Source organism: Thunnus albacares, chromosome 13 (assembly GCF_914725855.1).
Source record: "Thunnus albacares chromosome 13, fThuAlb1.1, whole genome shotgun sequence".
Taxonomy (NCBI): domain Eukaryota; kingdom Metazoa; phylum Chordata; class Actinopteri; order Scombriformes; family Scombridae; genus Thunnus; species Thunnus albacares.
In genome coordinates, this window is record NC_058118.1 from 29,628,212 (window position 1) to 29,647,270 (window position 19,059).

The window sequence follows — 19,059 nt, forward strand, 5'->3', positions numbered from 1 at the left end:
AAATGAACGATATTTGCATATTTATAGTTTCTGGATTTTTCAATGAGGGAGAAGGAGGGGACACCATTTTAAGGATTTTAATGAGGTAACTGGACTTTTTTTTGTGGAAAAACCATACTGAACACAAATTATTATTCCAAGCAGAATATTTTTATATATCTTAAACATGCCTGGATCTTTAAGCAATCCTCTTGGGAAGTTTATAGTCATTTAAGCACTTAAAAAGAAATAGATTTAGCAGAGAAACTTTAGTTTTTATTTTGTGCCTACATACTGCTCCAAACTCCAGTCCAGTAGGTGGCGATAATGCGCCTCTAAGCCGTCTTTAAGTATTGGCGCATGCGCACTGCCCCAGTAGTGTGGCAACCAAGTAGACGTTGGTGGTGCAAAAGACGTGGCACAAAACTTTCGATATGGATGTATCCGCCCTGGCAGCGTTGACTTTATTACTGGGTGCACTGGTTATCCTGGTTGCCATCGCGGTGGGAAGACGGAAAGAAGAACTGAGAGAGGAAACGGAACAGGCGGCGGAGTTTGCCGGTAAGAGCAACACAAGCTAACGCAAACTGTAGCTAACCAGTGAAGCGGTGACTCACCAACACACACACAGACACACACACACACACACACACACACACACACACACACACACACACACACACACACACACACACACTCTCTCTCTCTCTCGCTCTCGCTCTCTCTCTCTCACACACATACATTAATTCATTCATTCATTCATTAATAACAAAGTGTGGACAGGTGCTCATTCACGCAAACAGAGCGAATAGTAGAAACTGAAGCAACTTTTCGTCTACTGTTACCTGTCATTGGCCAATCAGCAAAGGTTACATTAACAGACCAATAGGATCACCGCTTCTTGACTAGTAATTGGCTACTAATTATGAAAACATGGATTAAAAATTGATTAGATATCGACAGTCTTAGTTTGACCTCTCTGAGCTACCACTCCTCACAAGACACACTAAAACATCATCCGTACCTTCAAATTATATGCATTTATTTTAGTTGAAAATACAAAATGTGCAATAACATCTTTACATGTCATACTTAAAATGTTGAATATATATTTGAGTAGGCTGTACACATAATCACCTGCTGTATTTATATACAGTAACTACCCATTCAATATGTATTTCAGCACTCCTTGCACTATTTGTATCCTGTTTACAGTCTGCAGAAACGGTTTCACCTTTTTATATATAGGCATTGTATGTTGTCCTCTTCTTGTTTCTATATGTATGAGATTAAGATTGCCTTTATTTTAATCCCAGAGGGAAATATGTTTGCACTTTGCACAAAACTTAACATACACAATAAAAGAAAAATACATACTAGGAAGAAAAAAAAGCAATTCAAAACATGGTCTGCACAAGGCATCCATCCTTCATAAAATACATAAAAACTACTACACAGCGACGTCTAGCAGTGCTCCTGGAGTACAAAGATTCAATGTGAGAATGTCCCATTGATAAAGGAAATATACAAGAGTGCTCTGATGCTGAGAAAGCTACCAAGATTCAGTTTAATGCATTTAATCATGAAAGCTTTATTCTATCAGTGTAATATGTTTCAGATGGACATATTTTGAAGAGCACGTTAATCTCCGAGTGGGGTGTTGTACACTCAGATTCCTTTATTGTTTCAACTCAGTTTCGTTGTCGATAACCCTACATGAGCTGTTTGAACTATGTTGGGTCTCTCTCCATAAAGCTGCTTAATTTAGTTGAGAAAGTAAGAATAAAATATATTCAAACAACAAGATGGGCAGAGTTTTGACATTCAAAATATGATAAATCAGGAGAGAAGAGCCTTGGGTGTTTTTTTTTTTTTTGTGTGTAGAAACTGTGAAACAGTTTAACTTTAATTTCTCATTGGCACAAAACAAACAGAACAAACTTGTGAAAAGGAAAAATGCAGTTTTATCTTGATCTTAGCTACCCCTTGACAAAAAATGTTTGTGAATCATTACTTAGTCACTACTTCAGAGCTCAGGTAACTGTAACATCCATATTTTTGCTGCTTCCATCACCTACTATGTGTTGTCCTGTCAGAGACTTTCTACAACAGTGAAAAATAAGGAATCCTTGAGACTTTTGGTCATTGCTGTTGTATCAAGAATGAAAAGTTTCTTCAGTCGCACTGTGTTTTGTCTTTCAGCCGAAGGCAACGTTGCGAAGGGCCCTGCGTCCAAGAAGCCGAAGCAGGAGAAGCAGCGCAGCCGTAAGGAGAAAGCCTCGCAGCATAGCTTCAGCCATCCGCTGCTGGCAGCCTCACTGAAGGTAAACTGGAACACATGCTGACTCTGTAAAACATCTCCATCCTCCTGAGTACCTGATCTACTAAAGTGGCTTTTTGTGCAGACAGTAGAAGAAGGAGGAGTTGCTATTTAACATGAGAAATAAGCCTTAATGGATACGTCTGATGATGCACAATCTTGTTCTTTCGTTGTTCTTGTTCTCTTTTCTTTCTGCTTCATCATCCCAGTCAAACAAAACGATGCCTCAATTTGGCTCCTTCCCCAAAGCCATTCTTCGAATAAGTGTGTAATTTGTACGGCATGTGCTTCTCAGAGCCACAGCGGGAACGTGACGTGCCTTGATTTCAGCAGTAACGGGAAGTACCTGGCGTCCTGCGCTGACGACCGCACCGTCCGGATCTGGAGCACCAAAGACTTCCTGGAGCGAGAACACAAGTGTCTGAGGGCTAATGTGGAGCTGGATCATGCGACGCTGGTTCGCTTCAGCCCGGACTCCAGGTCTCCTCCTCTATCTCTTACTTTACATGTGCATCACTGATGTAAAGTGTCGCCAAAAATACTCCCAAGAAGATCAGAACTATGAGACCTGAGTCTCATTTAAACCTTTAAACCAGGTCCAACACCTCAAGCAGCAGTTAGAAAATAAGAAAAGTTTAGTGAAGCGATGACAGAATGACCTTATGTGACTTAATCAAACACACAGTGAGTTAGAGCTACAACTAACAATCACTGTCCTTATTGATTAATATTAATATCTGTTCTGAAGTCAGTGTCAAGTCTGCAGGTCTCAGTTAAACTGAACAAACACAAGTATACATATAGTGAACAGTACTATTCAATATAACACATTTATTAACATTATCAACATTCATCTCCTTGTATCGTTGAAGGATAAAATCTAGATGGTGGGTTTGAAAATCCTTCATCACAGTTTCTTAGAGCCAAAGCAGAAGTCTTCAAATATCTTCTGTCTGAGCAACAAAACACAAAAATAATTAATTTACAGTGATCACTCGTCACATTTGAATCAAATCATTTTTAATGTTGTTTGTTTGATAAATGACTCGAAGATTAGTCAGCTGGCAAATCTTCTGTCAATCAATGAATCGGCTAATTGTTTCAGCATTAATACTCAGCCAAACAATGATTAGAGGTTTAGTTGTAAAGTAAATCAGGTCTGACGGGTTTAAGACCCAAAAGTAGAGTCTTAAACATTTTACCTTTTTTTTTTTTTAAATAGAGCACATTTAAAAACAACAGATGAAATTAAATAATTAAAATAAATAGATAAACAACTAACTAAATAAAAATGTTATTATATTAATAATTAGGTGGACTTGAATCCAGCAGGGATTTAAAAGGGCGACAGACGGAGACAGTGAGCGGTTCACTGTTTGAGACTAGTTGTTTATTGTTGTCCTCCTATTATGAGTTAATCCTGACAAACATTTACAGATTATCCTCTGTACCAGGATGTTGTGTGTCGGCCTTTAATTTTAATATCTCCGGTACATACCAGTAACATAGTGAAGGTAACCAGAGCAGAAATCTGTATTTGTCTAGTAACTGATTCTCACCTTTTCACTGCAGGGCGTTTATCACCTGGTTGGCTAATGGAGACACTATACGAATCTTCAAAATGATCAAAAAGGAAGACGGTTCTTTAAGCTTCAAAGCCGCTCCTGAAGACTTCCCGCAGAAACACAAAGCCAGCATCCTCAACATCGGCATCGCAGAGACAGGTACAGAGCACATGACCTGTTCTTAAGCCACGTGTGAATTTATAGTTTTTCCTTTCTACTATTATTATTATTATTATTATTATTATTATTATTATTATTATTATTATATGTTTAATGCACTAAGAATGCAAAAGGCATTTCTCTTAATGCGAAAATCAAAATTAACCACCGCACACTGTAACGACTTTACTGTGACTTTATTAAGAGTGAACAACGTGTTTCGTCTGCAGCTTCTTCAGGTTCACTCAGTAAACACATCTGAGTCACATGACTCATTATCACAGTCTTCATTTTCTCAAAGTGAACATTTTACAAAGGGCACGAAAATGAAAATATACATTATACATTACAAAAAACATGACGTGATTGATGTTACACAAAGTTACAGGAATTACACCATTTTATATAATTAAACTTCATGCTGACTGAACAGGATGAGCAGAACGGACTACAGGTCCTACAGCCGTCCCTCTTCATCACTGAATGGGAACCTAGTGGCTCATCTCTCCCTAAGAGTCCAAATAGCCTGTGGAGAGAAATACAAGTTAATATTTACATATCTCAGACAAAAACTCAAACCCTCTGTTTCATAAAGTTAACATACTCATATCACAGAAAAGAGCTCAAATACTGTTCATCATTTATCTTAATGTTTTTAGTGGTAAACACAAATTATGGGATTGAATTTATTTAGAGTGATGTGTTGCACTATGACCTGAGGACAACAGAAAACAAACGTTTTAGGAAAGTGTTTAAGGTTTATTTCTGCTTTAGTACATAACCGCAATAAAACAATTAGCAAATTACATTTGTTTATGTCGTTAACTTGATCTTGAGCTTCCTTGATCGCTGCTCCCTCCCTTTCTATCTCAATCACTTGTGCTTTCAGCTTGTTTGCATATTTCTCCTCAAACTAACTTTTTTTTTTAACATCAACAAACAAAAAAATAGTTCAATCATCTTTCTTAAATTGACTCTAGTTGCACCCAGAGCTGTTTATCATGTGAATAAGCTACACATATGTTGCAGCAGCGTTTGACTTTGACCTGTGACGTTAGCTGATATAGTTAATGTGTTAGCAGAAACACCCTATTTACATGTTCGGCAGACACGCAGCAGCAGTCGCTTTTATTTTGACTTGTATTTACAGCCGCCTGATGATTGTAAGTCCGATATTCACTCTCGTTAAAGCTCCATTTAGGTTTCCACCAACTCCTGAGAAAACAATGTGTTGCTTTTAGCCTCTAAATGCTTCACTATGTTCACCAGCTCATCGTTTAAAGCCAGAAGAGTAAAATAATGGGCCAAAAAAAAACCTAAAACAAGGTGTTAACACACTGTAGAGTGGTGGTAGGTGATCATTCTCTGGGTTTGTCACTACACGTGACCCCTACCACATACACATAGTGACTTCAGACATTGCTAATATAAAAATATTGATTATGGCCTTTAGAGCCGCATCGGTTAGTTGATAGACAGAAAATTAATCTGCAATCATTTTGATAATCAAATAATCATTTCAGTCAATTTTTTTTAAGCCAAAACACCAAATATTCACTGATTTCAGCTTCTCAGATGTGAAGATTTGCTGCTTTTCTTTGTCATATGTGACAGTAAATTAAAAATCTTTATTTTTTACTGTTGTTCAGACGAATCAAGCAAATCGAAGACATCCCCGTGCGCTCTGAGTAATTGTGAACGACATTTTTCTTCACATTTTATAGACAAAATGATCAGTCGAACGAATAATCATCGATGATGAAAATAATCGTTTAGTCGCGGCTCTAATTGATCCTTTTACTTTCAGTGGTCTGTGGTGTAACAGACTTGTTGCGTCAAGCTGACCGTGTGTTTTCTCTCTTCAGGCAAGTTCATCATGAGCGCCTCCACTGACACCAGCATCCACATCTGGGACCTGAAAGGAGAGGTACTGGCCTCTATCAACACTAACCAGATTACCAATTCTTATGCTGCCGTCTCTCCGTGTGGCAGGTCAGTCCCACCCCTCCAACACTGCAACCCTTCAACCTGAAAGATCAAATAGGGAGCTCTTTAAAAAAAAAAAAAAAAAGTATTCACTCCCCAGACTGAACCTTCTGGCCAAAGTTGAGTCAGTTTCAACTTGTTTTTCTTGAGAACACTGAGTTTTTTTTTTTTTTTTTGCCCTCCAACACAATGGTCTGATTTAAATAAAGAGTGGGCTTCATTTTTTCATGCAGTGATGATACATGACGAACGTTTCCATTGCCAGTTTCCACAAAGGGAATCGATTTGTGAGAAGTATTTTGTAATTTTAAGAAATTTCTCAATACAGGATGTAAAAGAAAGAATGTATTTATTGAAAGTAATCATTGATTTTTACTGTAATTTTATGTTTTAAGTTGCTGTTATTGTTCTGTCATAATGCCTCATGAAGAAGGTCTATGACTGAAACATCACCTCTGTAATTATTTTATGCTGACAGAGTAAATAATTTATTTTTTAATAACATGTCATATTCCCTACACACGTCTTACAGGTTTTTAGATGCATTTTTTTCTCTTAAATAAAGTCCAGGTATCATATTTCTTGTTTGTGTTGTATCCTGTTAGTAAATGGATGAATGTAACAGATGCTCAAGTGAGTCATTTCTGCATATGTATGAGGATCATTAGTTAAAATTATGCAAACAACAGAAAAACACTGATTGAAATCCACAGGGGTTTAGGTGGAGATGTAATGGTCTGTGCTGTCCCGTCTCTGTGCTCAGGTTTGTAGCATCCTGTGGCTTCACTCCTGACGTGAAGGTGTGGGAGGTTTGCTTCGGGAAGGGAGGAGAGTTCAAAGAGGTGGCGCGAGCTTTTGACCTGAAGGGCCACTCCGCAGGAGTTCACGCATTCGCCTTTTCCAATGACTCTCACAGGTAATGAAGCTTGTCGATATTTGGGGAAAATACACTCATCGCTTTCTTGCCAAGAGTTAGATGAGAAGATTGATACTCGTCTGTATGTTTATATAGCTAGAGCCAGCAGATGTTAGCTTATCTTTGCATAAAGGCTGTAAACAAGGGGAAATGGCTGGTTCTGTACAAAGTACGAATATGCACCTTAAAACACTTTTTTAAAGCTCACAAATTAACACGTTGTGTCTAGTTTGTTTTATCAGAATAGTTCCAGCACGTGACCCTTCGTAAAACCACAACTTATTTTTACACTTTTGTTTGTGTATGGAGTAAACAAACGAGATATAATGTGTTTAATTTGTGAGTTGATGTAATGTAAGGTCAGTATATTTAGTAGAATCTGTGTCCTCAGCGTCCGTCTTGTTTCGCTGCACAACACTGACATGTAATTGTTTTAATCTTATTTCTCAGAATGGTCACCGTCTCCAAAGACGGTACGTGGAAGCTGTGGAATACAGATGTGGAGTACAAAAAGCAGCAGGATCCCTACCTCCTGAAGACGGTTCCCTGTGCATCATCTGAAGGAAGCCTGGTGGCGTTGTCTCCTGACGGCCGGGTGGTGGCCATCAGTGACGGCTGTAACGTGGCTTTGTACAACGCTGCCAGTGGCCAGCTGGAGGAGGAGCTACATGGCGTCCACAGCGAGGAGATCACCGACCTTAGATTTGACATTAGCGGGCGCTTCTTGGCGTGCAGCGGCGACAAGGCCATCCGAGTGTTTCACAACGCCCCGGGCTACCGAGCAGCCATCAGGGACATGCAGGACATGCTGAAGAAGGCCCAGAATGAGGCCATGAAGCAGAGACTGCAGCAGCAGATTAAAGAGGCTCAGAGCGCTCTGGACACCGTACTGGCTGCTCCTGTCGACTGAACGAGCCTCAACCGAGAAGCCATGCTCTGATTATGTCTCACTCTGACTGATGATCTCTTTTGCAACGTCAACTCTTTCTCTGCCACTGAATGACCTGGTCCAGGAATAATGGAATTTGCATGTGGTTTTAATAAAGAATATCTTTTTATGGAAAGATTAAATGGTTTGAGTTTAGATCTTTTTCTTTTCTGTTTAATATCCAATGTTTTGTCTGCTGTGGTTGTTGCAGCTGCCTCCTGCAGCTTCAGTTTAAAGGCTCCCTCCACTCAAAAAAAAAAAAAAAAAAAAAAAAAAAAAGTCAGTCCTCAGTGATATCAACCAGTTATGACTGTAGCATTACCTCACAGATGATGTCACCAGTTCAGATAGTTTCTTTTCCAATTTATAGGCAATTCTTTGGTAATTTGCAGCCTCTGCTGCCTCAAGTGGTAATTACAGGACGCTGGTACATTTAATTCTGTCGATTTTTTTTTTTTTTTTTCTTTGACCAAAAATCTTTCAAGTGCAAGTGAACATTTTCATTGGTCACACCGATAAGCCTGAAATTTCTCTCCTGTGTTCCTGTTTGTACTTTCAGATATCAGCCTTATTTTACTGCTTCCTGATTACTTTCAGCCGTATCGGAGCTGTGTTGTTACTGCTGATGAAAACATTTCTATGAGTCCTTGGCTAATAAGTGACAACTGACCCACCTGATGAACCCTTCGGTGAATTACAATCATTTGTAATTCACCAAATTAAAATCACAGCCAATATGTGACTAAGATACATCCTAGCAGCTACCGGACTGTATTTTCCGTGATGTGTGAGGATGATGTGCATCGTAACGTAAGTCAGTCAGTATAACGTTAGCTATTAGCAACTACGTTTTAGCACACAGCTGCTGTGGGTTCAGATGTTGACATCACCGAAATAAGATCAGCCAGAAGCACAGCGAGGGATGTTACGTTATTAAGTGTTAATGTCTGTTCCCCTCCAAATAGTGTTCCCACATGTGACAACAGTACGGTACCCTCACTGCAATAAGTTGCTGTAAGTTGTTTAGGCTAACTGTTGGAGATGTGCTGTTTGCTGAAAAAGAGCCTGTCATCTGCAGCTCTTCATCAAACATCTCACTGTAGCTGTTTCTGATCTGCTGAACAAATATCTCCAAATCTTGTATCGACTTGTTTTTATTGAAGAATAAATCCTGCAGTTATATACACATTTAAACACTTGACTTGAAATTTAATATCCGATAAGTTCTTCATGATAAAATCCTTATGAAGCATTATGAGGCAGCAGCAGCAGGAAATTACAGGAAGAGCAGGAGTTACATCCAGGTTACTACTATATCTTACAGGTAATCGCACCCATTCAACCCAAGTTACAGTGCAAGAACAGGTGTTTGGGGCGCGGAGTGGGAATGAAAGAGGGGCCACTCTCCCTATTACACGTCAGTGTACCATCAAAATGATTTTGAAGCTGTTATTTTAAGGTAAAATAGTTGCATAATGTTGCTTTAAGATGGCTTTCTGGGTGCTCTTGGATATATTATGTTTCCAGAATAGTGGAGCAAAATCATTGGCAAGAAAGTTTGACTATTTCTGTATAATGATTCAAAATGTTTGTTGCAGGGTTGGATTCCCTGTAAATTCTAACTGAGCAATTTCTAGTATATAGATTGAAAAAGCCACATAGTTACACAGTTAGAAATATTGATGCATAACTCCTTGTAAAAGTATTAAAGACCGATGTGAAAGATTTAGTGGTATCTAGCGGTGAGGTTGCAGATTGCGACCAACTGAACATCCCTCCCCTTCCAAGCATGTAGGAGAACCTACGTTGGCCACGAAACTTGTGAAAAACACGAATGGTCCTCTCTAGAGCCAATGTTTGGTTTGTCCATTCTGGGCTACTGTAGAAACATGGCGGTGCAACATGGTGGGCTCCATGGAAGAGGACCTACTCATGATGTAGATACAAAGGGCTCAATCTAAGGTAACAAAAAGACTTATTTTCATGGTATTATACACTAATTGAAAGATACTTATGAATATTATGTTACATTTCTGCCAGATCCATTTCTCTAGATGCCTCTAAATTTTACACATTGTGCCTTTAAGAAAGGTGGGCTATTTTATGATATGATATATATCCTTTATTTGATTCTGCTGAAAAACACTCACCAATGAAAATGTGCAAAAGCACTGGCAACAATTCTGATTAAACTGAATTGACAGTGGTTTGCACGCTTCTCTCCATCAAAAAGTAATTACATACATGTTTTGTCAGTAATACTATGTCAAGGCATTATGTCATGGTATGTACATTAAAAAAATTCAAAGTGATTCTGCCTCTTCAGTGCAATGACTAACAGGAAGAATTTTTGACACCTATTTCAGCAACCTCCAGGATAATCCTTGACAAAAGTACTTTGCTTCAATATTGGTCCGATGGATATATCGAAAACTAGAGCTACACCAAAGCAAAACCAAAGACCAAAACAGCCCTGGTCACAAAACACACAGCCCAAAAACCAGCACACAGCTGGACTAAATCACCCATTCAGTGCACAGTCAACACCATGCATCCACTGCTACCTGAGGCACAAACAAACTTTTTAACAAAACAACCTAAATGGACGAGCCCCCGTTCATCATGTCATGTGGCTCAAGTGGCCACAACAAAAGGGAGACACACCATGATAAAGCTTCCACAAAAGATATTTATTTAAGCAAATTTAAGAGATAACTGAATATTTAGAATATAAGGCATGGAAGTTTGCAGGATCTGTGTTTGTGTGTGTGTGTGGAAAGGCGCATGAAAGCAAGGTTAAACAACTAAACCAACGTAACCAAATCAAAAAGGAGATGAGCAAAGCTGCAGCAGCAGAGGGGTGTTCCATCAACGCAGCTAAAGAAAGCTGCGCTTACTTGAAAAAGCCCGGCTAGAATCAACTTTCATTTGAGGGTCAAGCTGTTCCACTAACGCCACTTAGCCATGTCTGGTCAACGCTTAGTCTAGCCAGACTGGGATAAGCTTGCAGTGTGTGCGTGCACGGAGTACACAAGCAGCCCAGAACAGTCGATACCATGTTGCAAAAAGAAGAGAAAACTAGAGCAGAGTTCTTCTCCGCAGCAGAACAAACCTGCTGATGAAACTATATGAAGAATATAAAGTAGTTTTCACCAAAAAGGACAAAACTGCTACAATTAACAAGGTGAAGGAGATGGCTTGGCATAAACAGAACAGCATAAATTTTGTCTTTGAATGATTCTGTCTCAGAGCTTTTTGATCCATATAAACGCCTGATCACTATAAGCAGTTACCACTGTATACATTTAAACACAGCAGAAGGACACGGTTTGGACTTTATGTAATTTTCTTTTTGTTTTCACAGCTTGAACAAAATGAGTGAATGAATAAATAAATAACTTCAAAATAACGCTAAGCTTTTAAATAAAAGGGTTCACTCAAACACAGAAGTGACCACGAATAAAATGAGGATTTACTTAATTATTTTTGTAAAAGTCCCTCACAGTTCTTCTGTTTTATGTTTCCGAACATGGACAAGTGATACGAGTGCGAAAAGACACTTGATGGACGTGTCTTTTGAGAATCTGTTTCCGTCTGTCGGATATTCTTTGACATGCAGCTGAATTAAGTTGACCGTTAGCTAGTTCTGTTGGCTAAGTTACCATGGTTACTGAGCTGGGACTCATAAGCCACAGTGATGTAAGGGAGGCTTATCGAAATAAGCTAGGCTATCCTGTTAGCCAGCTTGATGTGACACCCCCCAGTGCTGCAGCCAGGACTTCAATAACCTGGAAACACACCGGGTCCTTCAGGTGTTACAGGTTAGATAACGAGCACCTGCAGAGAGCAGACAGACAGGTGTCTCACGCAGCAACCACAAGATGACAGGGCTCATCTCAATGTTACCAATTGCCTTTTTATGCAATTTATCATTTTGTCCTCACAATAGTAATGTTCTTACTTTTTTTTACTTATTTTTCCATGTGTTTCCTGCCATAATGACAGGAACAGCTGTTGGAACAGCTGTATGATATTCATCTTCAGATGACTCCCCTGAGTTGCTTTCCATAACTTCAGATAGGTCTTCAAGACAGCAAACAAAGGGAAATGGCATCCAATTAAATATGGGCAAATTAAAATTATACAGGCAACAGACAACTTTTTGATTTTGATTTTTAAATGCTCAAAAATATGTTCCCATGACTCTTTTGCATTTGACTATGTTAATGTGTTTGAAATCATCACTGAAACTCATGTCAGTTGATTTTCTGATGATTGCCAGGTACAAAAAAAGGAACAAATAGTCGAATATTTGTATTGAATGGCCAAATCCAATTTGACTGACAAAATTCTGAGTTGTGTACAACCCTACTAGTGATACATTACTTTTGTATCCATCCTTTGACTTCTTCTCTACAAAACATTCAAATAGTGTGTTTTTGGTTGATTGAAAACTTTTTTTTTAGATGGGCTACATCTGTTATAGTGGTTAAAAAAAATGCAAAATTGTATGTATAATAGTCATATGATGTATGATTACCAAAACATACTCAGTCCTGAAAATGTTCAAAGGGGGTATGTTATGTTACATAAAACTATGGTACATTGTATTTTCATGCTGAGGTTTACCTTTTCATTTAGCACTGCAGGCACTAATGGAACATCTCCTCACACTGTCTCATGGACAAGCTGCAGTAGGATACTCTATCAACAAGGATATGCTTGTAGAAAACCTGAAGAAGAGGATTCTAGTAGCATCGCGCTTGGTCCAGGATGCAACGGCTGGGCATGCAATAGATGAAGCCCCGCCAAAAGACCTTATTCAACACTGCAAAGGAGCAAGGAAGAGGTATGTGCAGTATGTGGAGGATGAAAAGAAGAAAAAGACCAAACTGCTAATGAGAAGTAAAGGAAGGACCTCCACCATGAAATGGCAAATATCAAAGCAAAACAGCAAAGAATAATGCAAAGCACTGGACAATGAAGAAAGAAGCAGACAAAATGTCAGTCAGGGCAGATAAAAAACAGGACTTTACATTACTGTCAAAATCAAATGCCTACTGCAAAAGTGTTATAGAGAAAAGGGAAGAGCTGGCAGCTCTAGCAAAAACTCTGGAAAACCTGCAGGAGAGTGTCAAGAGACTACACTAAACTCAATGAACATTTTTATTTGAATGAGACATTTGCTTTATTTTATACTGATCACTGCAGGATGAATATCCATGATACAGCAGGTATATTTTGAGTTACTTAAAAATGAACATTTGTGGCCACAAACATTTGGATGTTATTCAGTTCTACTTAGGCCATTTTATGTTTAGGCTATGTACTGATCATCCTGATATTATCCTTTTTATTTATGTATTTATTTATTTAGGAGTAAGGCGGGTGCCAGATACTTTTGCTGGCTCTTTATTTTTTTCTTAGCTTAATTTTTATTTTTTAGAGAAAGGGAGAGGAGAGAAAGCTGAGGTGAGAATTGCTCAAGCCATCATTGTAACTTGGTTATACTAATAAAGTGAAGCGCTGTACATCTGCAGGTGTGTTTGCATTATTCTATGATCAATTTGTCATAATTTCTAAGCATGTAAGAGATGATTTCATAGATAATTTATAACTTTAGACTGCATGTCTATGGTTAGAGAAACATATAAGTGTATAGTGAGATCCGTCTTTCATACCAGTTAGAACATCATTGAAAGTCTTGGAAAATGATCTCTAGCTAGTGTCTTTATTTGAATCTAACCTTTTTATGTTATAGGTTTGTTAAGGGTTAACAGAAAAAAATGTGAACAGGTCAAATTTTGCAGTATTTTTCAATTTTATTTTAGTGTAAATTAGCAGTAAATTACTTGCTACTAAGTTGCATTACTTTTACAGTATATACTGTAATTTTATAACTGTATACTGCTATATCACAGTAATAATGTGGACATTTTTACTGTGAAATCACAGTTCAAAACAGTAAGCAGCATATTGTGATATTACAGTAATTTGCGGTGCATTTTACTGTAAAGTCAGTGCATTACAGTAATGCTACAGCAACATACTGCTATATCGCAATAATTTGATGGCACAACAGACTGAAGTCACAGTATATAACCGTCATTACAATAATTTATTGTGAAAGTGCCACAGTAACTTACTGTGAAAGTAATGCAACTAGTAGCCAGTAATTGACTATAAACTCACAATCAAATATCTTATAATGCAGGCTACTTTAGCCTATGCTATAATGATATATTCTGGCAGGAATTTGGGAATACTCAGTTGTTACAGAGTACTCAGTGAGTCAGTCAGAAGTTATGCAAGAAGTAAACCTGGAGCCCACCTGACTGCTGGAAAACAACCAAAGGCTCTTTTAAGACTCACACACTTCAGATAAAACACAAATTGTGTTCATAATGTACACAAAATGTTGATGGCTAGTGTTAATGTGTAAAAATATAAGCTGCATTCAAAACACTGATGGTTGATATATTAAAAAAATATTGGTTATGTTGCTGATACAAGATCAACGGTCAACATTTAAAATAATAAATAGTCTTTATGTGTAGAAATCACACTTAACAATGGTTATTGTATATATTAGCCAACATGAAACTTACACACATCATTGGAAACTAAATATACTAGTTGCCATTAATTACAATTTATAATTATTAATCTGGAGATTTGCTGACCAGCTCCAAAAAGCCTCATTAGGAGACACTCAGCTATGAAACAGTGATTGTAATAAAAACTCATAAAAGGAGGTAAAAATCCAACAGTGATTTAGAAAGGAGGGTAGTTGTACAGTTATAAGGTTAAATATTTTAAGGGGCTTTGCTTTAAAACACAAGGGAAATAATTTTGATCTCTTTCCAAATCAATTATTATGTGTGTGATCTGTCCATTCAACATATAATCAAATTCTCAAGACAATTTACTTACCGTTCAGTGTCATCCTGAGTTTTTTCTGTTTGATTTGAGTGAGATTGAATTAAAGGTCTATGACTACAATATTAAGAACTGCAGCCACTCACTACACAACATAAGGAGTCAATTTATCTGAAGTACTGTAGCTTATAAAACACTACATGGTTAAACATATTATAATCAGGATGCTGCTCTTTAGAGAAGTTGTGTGGCTCTTAAAAGAGCCTTTGATCAGGTTCACATGTTCAGACTGATGACAGCTCACTTCTTCTTGGGTGCTGCCTTCTTGGCTTTGGGTTTGGCGACCTTCTTTGCTGGAGCTTTCTTAGCTGCAGGAGCCTTTTTCACCACTTTCTTGGGGCTCTTGGCGGCCTTCTTGGGGCTCTTGGCTGTTTTCTTGGCCGCTGCGGGCTTCTTGACCTTCTTGGGGGATTTCTTAGCGGCTGCTGTCTTCTTAGCTGCCGCTGTCTTGGGCTTCTTAGCCGCTGCGGGTTTCTTGGGGCTCTTGGCGGGCTTCTTGGCTTTAGGAGCAGCTTTCTTTGCGGGTTTCTTGGCCTTGGTCTCAACCTTCTTGCTCATCTTGAAGGATCCAGAGGCGCCGATCCCCTTAGTCTGGACCAGAGTCCCCTTGGCCACCAGGCTCTTGATGGCGGTCTTAACGCGGGCCTTGTTCTTCTCCACATCGTAGCCTCCGGCAGCCAGAGCCTTCTTCAGGGCGGCTGCAGACACGCCGCTCCGCTCCTTGGACGCGGCCACAGTCTTCACGATCAGCTCGCTGACGCTGGGGCCAGTCTTCTTCGGCTTGGAGACCTTCTTCTTGGCCACTTTCGCCGGAGCGGCGGCGGCGGGAGCTGGAGCAACTTCGGCCATTATTTCCTCTGAGTTCAGATCCGACACGAAACAATCTGAGAGTCTGAGTTGACTGTTGGAGAGTCTGAGGCAGCAGGCTGCACTTAAACACACCATGAGAACCGTGGAGACTCAGTCCTGCTGCTGCCTTACTCTGTGCAGCGTCAATGTCTGACACTTGTGTTTTCTCTTAGTGATAAAAGACTGAAAAATCAGTGTGTGAGAAGTGTTGAAGGCTGACAGTGAAGTCAGCAGATAGCGGACTTGTGTCTCTTCATATTGAAGTCATGTAGAGCTCTGATGTTCTCTGCTTTTTCTTTGAGGAGCGAACAAACCTCACCTGATCACCGCCGTGGACAGCGCTGCTCAGCGGCTTTTCGCTCTCATTTCTCCCCTAAAATGCTGTAAAATGCATCAGAGCTTCACCAAAAACAGTTTTTCAGCTGGTTTACATGTTTGTTCACAGACTCAAAGTAAAAACAACCTTCTATTGATCATCAGTTTGTTATAAAATGAAGCGATTCTGGTCGCAGCAAACACACTGACGAGGCTCCTGATGCCGTTTAGCCAGACTTCCTGTCAGAGCTGCTCTGTCAACATTTCTTCTCTTATTCTGAGGACTATTTTTAATAGAAATAACACTTTTCTCTGAAGTCAGTGCAACAAACAAGAAGTGTATTACACTTCTTATTTATACAGTGTGAATCTTTTTATTTAGTCAGTGAAATTCATATTAACCTCATTCAAAACTTCGAGTACAACAGTGTTTTTACAGAGACTCTACCGACCTGAGACAAACTATCTGGCACTGTTTAATATACATAATGTATAATTTATATTTGTATATTTCTGAAAGTTAAATATTGAAAACGTGTTTATTTTAAGAGGAAATGATGGAATAAAATCATTTAAAGTGTTTCCTGAAACACATTTTTCCATTATGGATTCGAGTTGGAGATCTCTCCATGTGGAAAATAAGAGGAGGCAAAACCAGATATGGCCCTTTTTATTGACTATTTTATGGAGATTTTATTACACAATACCAACATTTATAAATAGACTCCAGTGGTTTACTCAGTGAGAGACTGCCACCCACCGTGTTGGAGCTACTACCACCAAACAACAAAATTATAGTTATTCATCCAGCTTCTCTCAAATTAACTGCTAATAAATGCTGATAATTTACCCATTGATAATGATGGAATTAAGGAATGTATTAATGGGTTATGGTGAGGTGCAGTATGTAGATTTTAGTGGCATCTGGCAGAACAGACTTGGCAGAATATTCCAGATCTTTAGCTCACTTCCAGCAGCTAAACTTAGACCGTTATTATCACTGAACTTCCCAATTAGCCTATATTTATCAATCCAGTTCCTCTCAAATAAACTACTAATAATTAATAATATTTCATTGTTCCAAGATTGAATAGGGGTTTTCTAAAGGTTGTCTATACAAACATGAATCAATAACTGGAATCTCCTTCCATTCATACCACATATGATTTGATTTAGTAACTAAGACCTTGTATCCCCATTCATATAATCATTGTTTCATATTCTGTAAATCTTCTGGAATATTTTTAATCACATAGTTAATATTTCACCCTCTTTCCCGGATTGCTCCATCATCTGCATTTAATGAAACACTTACATCTCTATTTACTTCTCTAAAAATATCATTAATCATGATGTTGAAAAGGGTATGACTAATTACACCTCCTGGACGCCAATATTAAACTCATCTTAAGTATCTGAACCAACTTGAACCCTGATATGTAGTCAAATAAAAGAAATGTATTTAACATGTATTTAATTTAATGATGGGCTGATTATTACAACAGTAATAACATTTTTTTTTTTTAAGGGACATGTAAGAAAAGTTGTGTTTTCTCCTCGCTTTTGGTCACTTTCTGTAGTTTATCAACATAAACGTTCACAGCAGATTTATTAAAGTTACTTTAATCAAAGTTTATCCTCTGTAGCTCACTGCCAAAAATTTAGAAAATGTGGGCGGTACCGCAGAGTTTGGCGCCTCCCAGCAGAGCTCACGCGCCTACCGACTTCTTTTACGTCCGCCGATGATCTTTATATAGCGCTTGTCAAACAGTCAGCAGTAGACTCGACTTAGTCAACGTCTAAACAAATAGAGAAAACATGAGTGGAAGAGGCAAGGGAGGTAAAGGACTCGGTAAAGGAGGCGCCAAGCGTCACCGTAAAGTTCTCCGTGATAACATCCAGGGAATCACCAAACCCGCCATCCGCCGTCTGGCTCGCCGCGGCGGAGTCAAGCGTATCTCCGGTCTGATCTACGAGGAGACCCGCGGTGTGCTGAAGGTGTTCCTGGAGAACGTGATCCGTGATGCCGTCACCTACACCGAGCACGCCAAGAGGAAGACCGTGACCGCCATGGACGTGGTTTACGCACTGAAGAGGCAGGGCCGCACCCTGTACGGCTTCGGAGGTTAAACCTGATCCTGATCCACTGAGACCAGAACACAAAGGCTCTTTTAAGAGCCGCCCACCTCCTCTAAGAGCTGTCCTGATATTATTTAAGTACGTTAACTTTATTGTGAAGAGTCATGTACAACTAATTGTTCTCATACAGCATTATGCTGCTGTTCAAAAATACTATTTCCATTATAAAAGCCCTGCCAAGGGCCCTCTTGTGGTCTCTGGATCCCAGGTTTTGAACTGTTCTAAACAATTCAATAGCAACACTCTAACTCAACAATGTAATTATTCTAATATAGCCAGACTGTTTGAATGCTCAAACACTTACATTTTCAGTCATGTTTCTAAAATGAGATCACATCATGAAGCTGTATTTGTTGTTACAGCATCACACTTAATACAATTCCTCTGATTTGAAATTACTTACTTTCTGGAGGCTGCTTTGCTTTCTACAGGTTAATATTAATATTCAATTTGTTACTTCTTCTAATTCAGGCTTTATGCTTACATACTGAGAGGGGCAAAGATCCCACATTGAGTTCTTTATCAAATATGTTAACTTTATTCCAACAGATAACAATTTCTCTATTTACGGTCAAAACATGCTGCAGCCATTTCGTGCCTTAAAGGCAATGAAGATAGATCTGTTTTTGCTCATCCGCTGGTTAAGCGCCTCTTAAAAGGAGTCAGAGGACAGTGACTTGTGCTCCTCGGCACCGCAGTGGGATTTACACCTGGATTTATGCGCTGTTGACAGAGCACTGTCAGCTCTGGGCACGTTACGCACACAGTCATCTCTGTAGAGAGCCGTTATATGCTCTACAAGCTGATTTATGCTCAAACTCTCTTCTAACTTATTTGTACGAGTTCTGGGGACTGTCATCAATCCTAATCATTAACATAATAATACATTGTCAGCAGCTATACATCATTGAATAGTGATAACAAAAATACAGAGCATGAATTTACAATGTTAACAAATGCCAAG

At 38.9% G+C, this 19,059-nt stretch overlaps 3 protein-coding genes across 3 annotated transcripts; 2 read left to right on the forward strand and 1 right to left on the reverse strand.

Annotated features, from left to right (window-relative positions):
- Nucleotides 1-335: 335 nt before the first annotated feature.
- tbl2 (transducin beta like 2) lies at nt 336-7,996 on the forward strand. Its single transcript, XM_044371637.1, has 7 exons — nt 336-540; nt 2,182-2,303; nt 2,595-2,779; nt 3,872-4,023; nt 5,889-6,015; nt 6,773-6,925; nt 7,376-7,996. Exons 1-7 carry the CDS (start codon nt 414-416, stop codon nt 7,833-7,835), a joined length of 1,326 nt encoding a protein of 441 aa, XP_044227572.1. The 5' UTR covers nt 336-413; the 3' UTR covers nt 7,836-7,996.
- A 6,983-nt stretch (nt 7,997-14,979) lies between these two features.
- Nucleotides 14,980-16,004, reverse strand: LOC122995394 (histone H1-like). The gene has a single exon (XM_044370605.1). It carries the CDS (start codon nt 15,735-15,737, stop codon nt 15,033-15,035), a length of 705 nt encoding a protein of 234 aa, XP_044226540.1. The 5' UTR covers nt 15,738-16,004; the 3' UTR covers nt 14,980-15,032.
- A 1,735-nt stretch (nt 16,005-17,739) lies between these two features.
- LOC122995659 (histone H4) lies at nt 17,740-18,138 on the forward strand. The gene has a single exon (XM_044371004.1). The coding sequence runs from the start codon at nt 17,775-17,777 to the stop codon at nt 18,084-18,086; it is 312 nt and encodes a 103-aa protein (XP_044226939.1). The 5' UTR covers nt 17,740-17,774; the 3' UTR covers nt 18,087-18,138.
- The last annotated feature ends 921 nt before the right edge of the window (nt 18,139-19,059 follow it).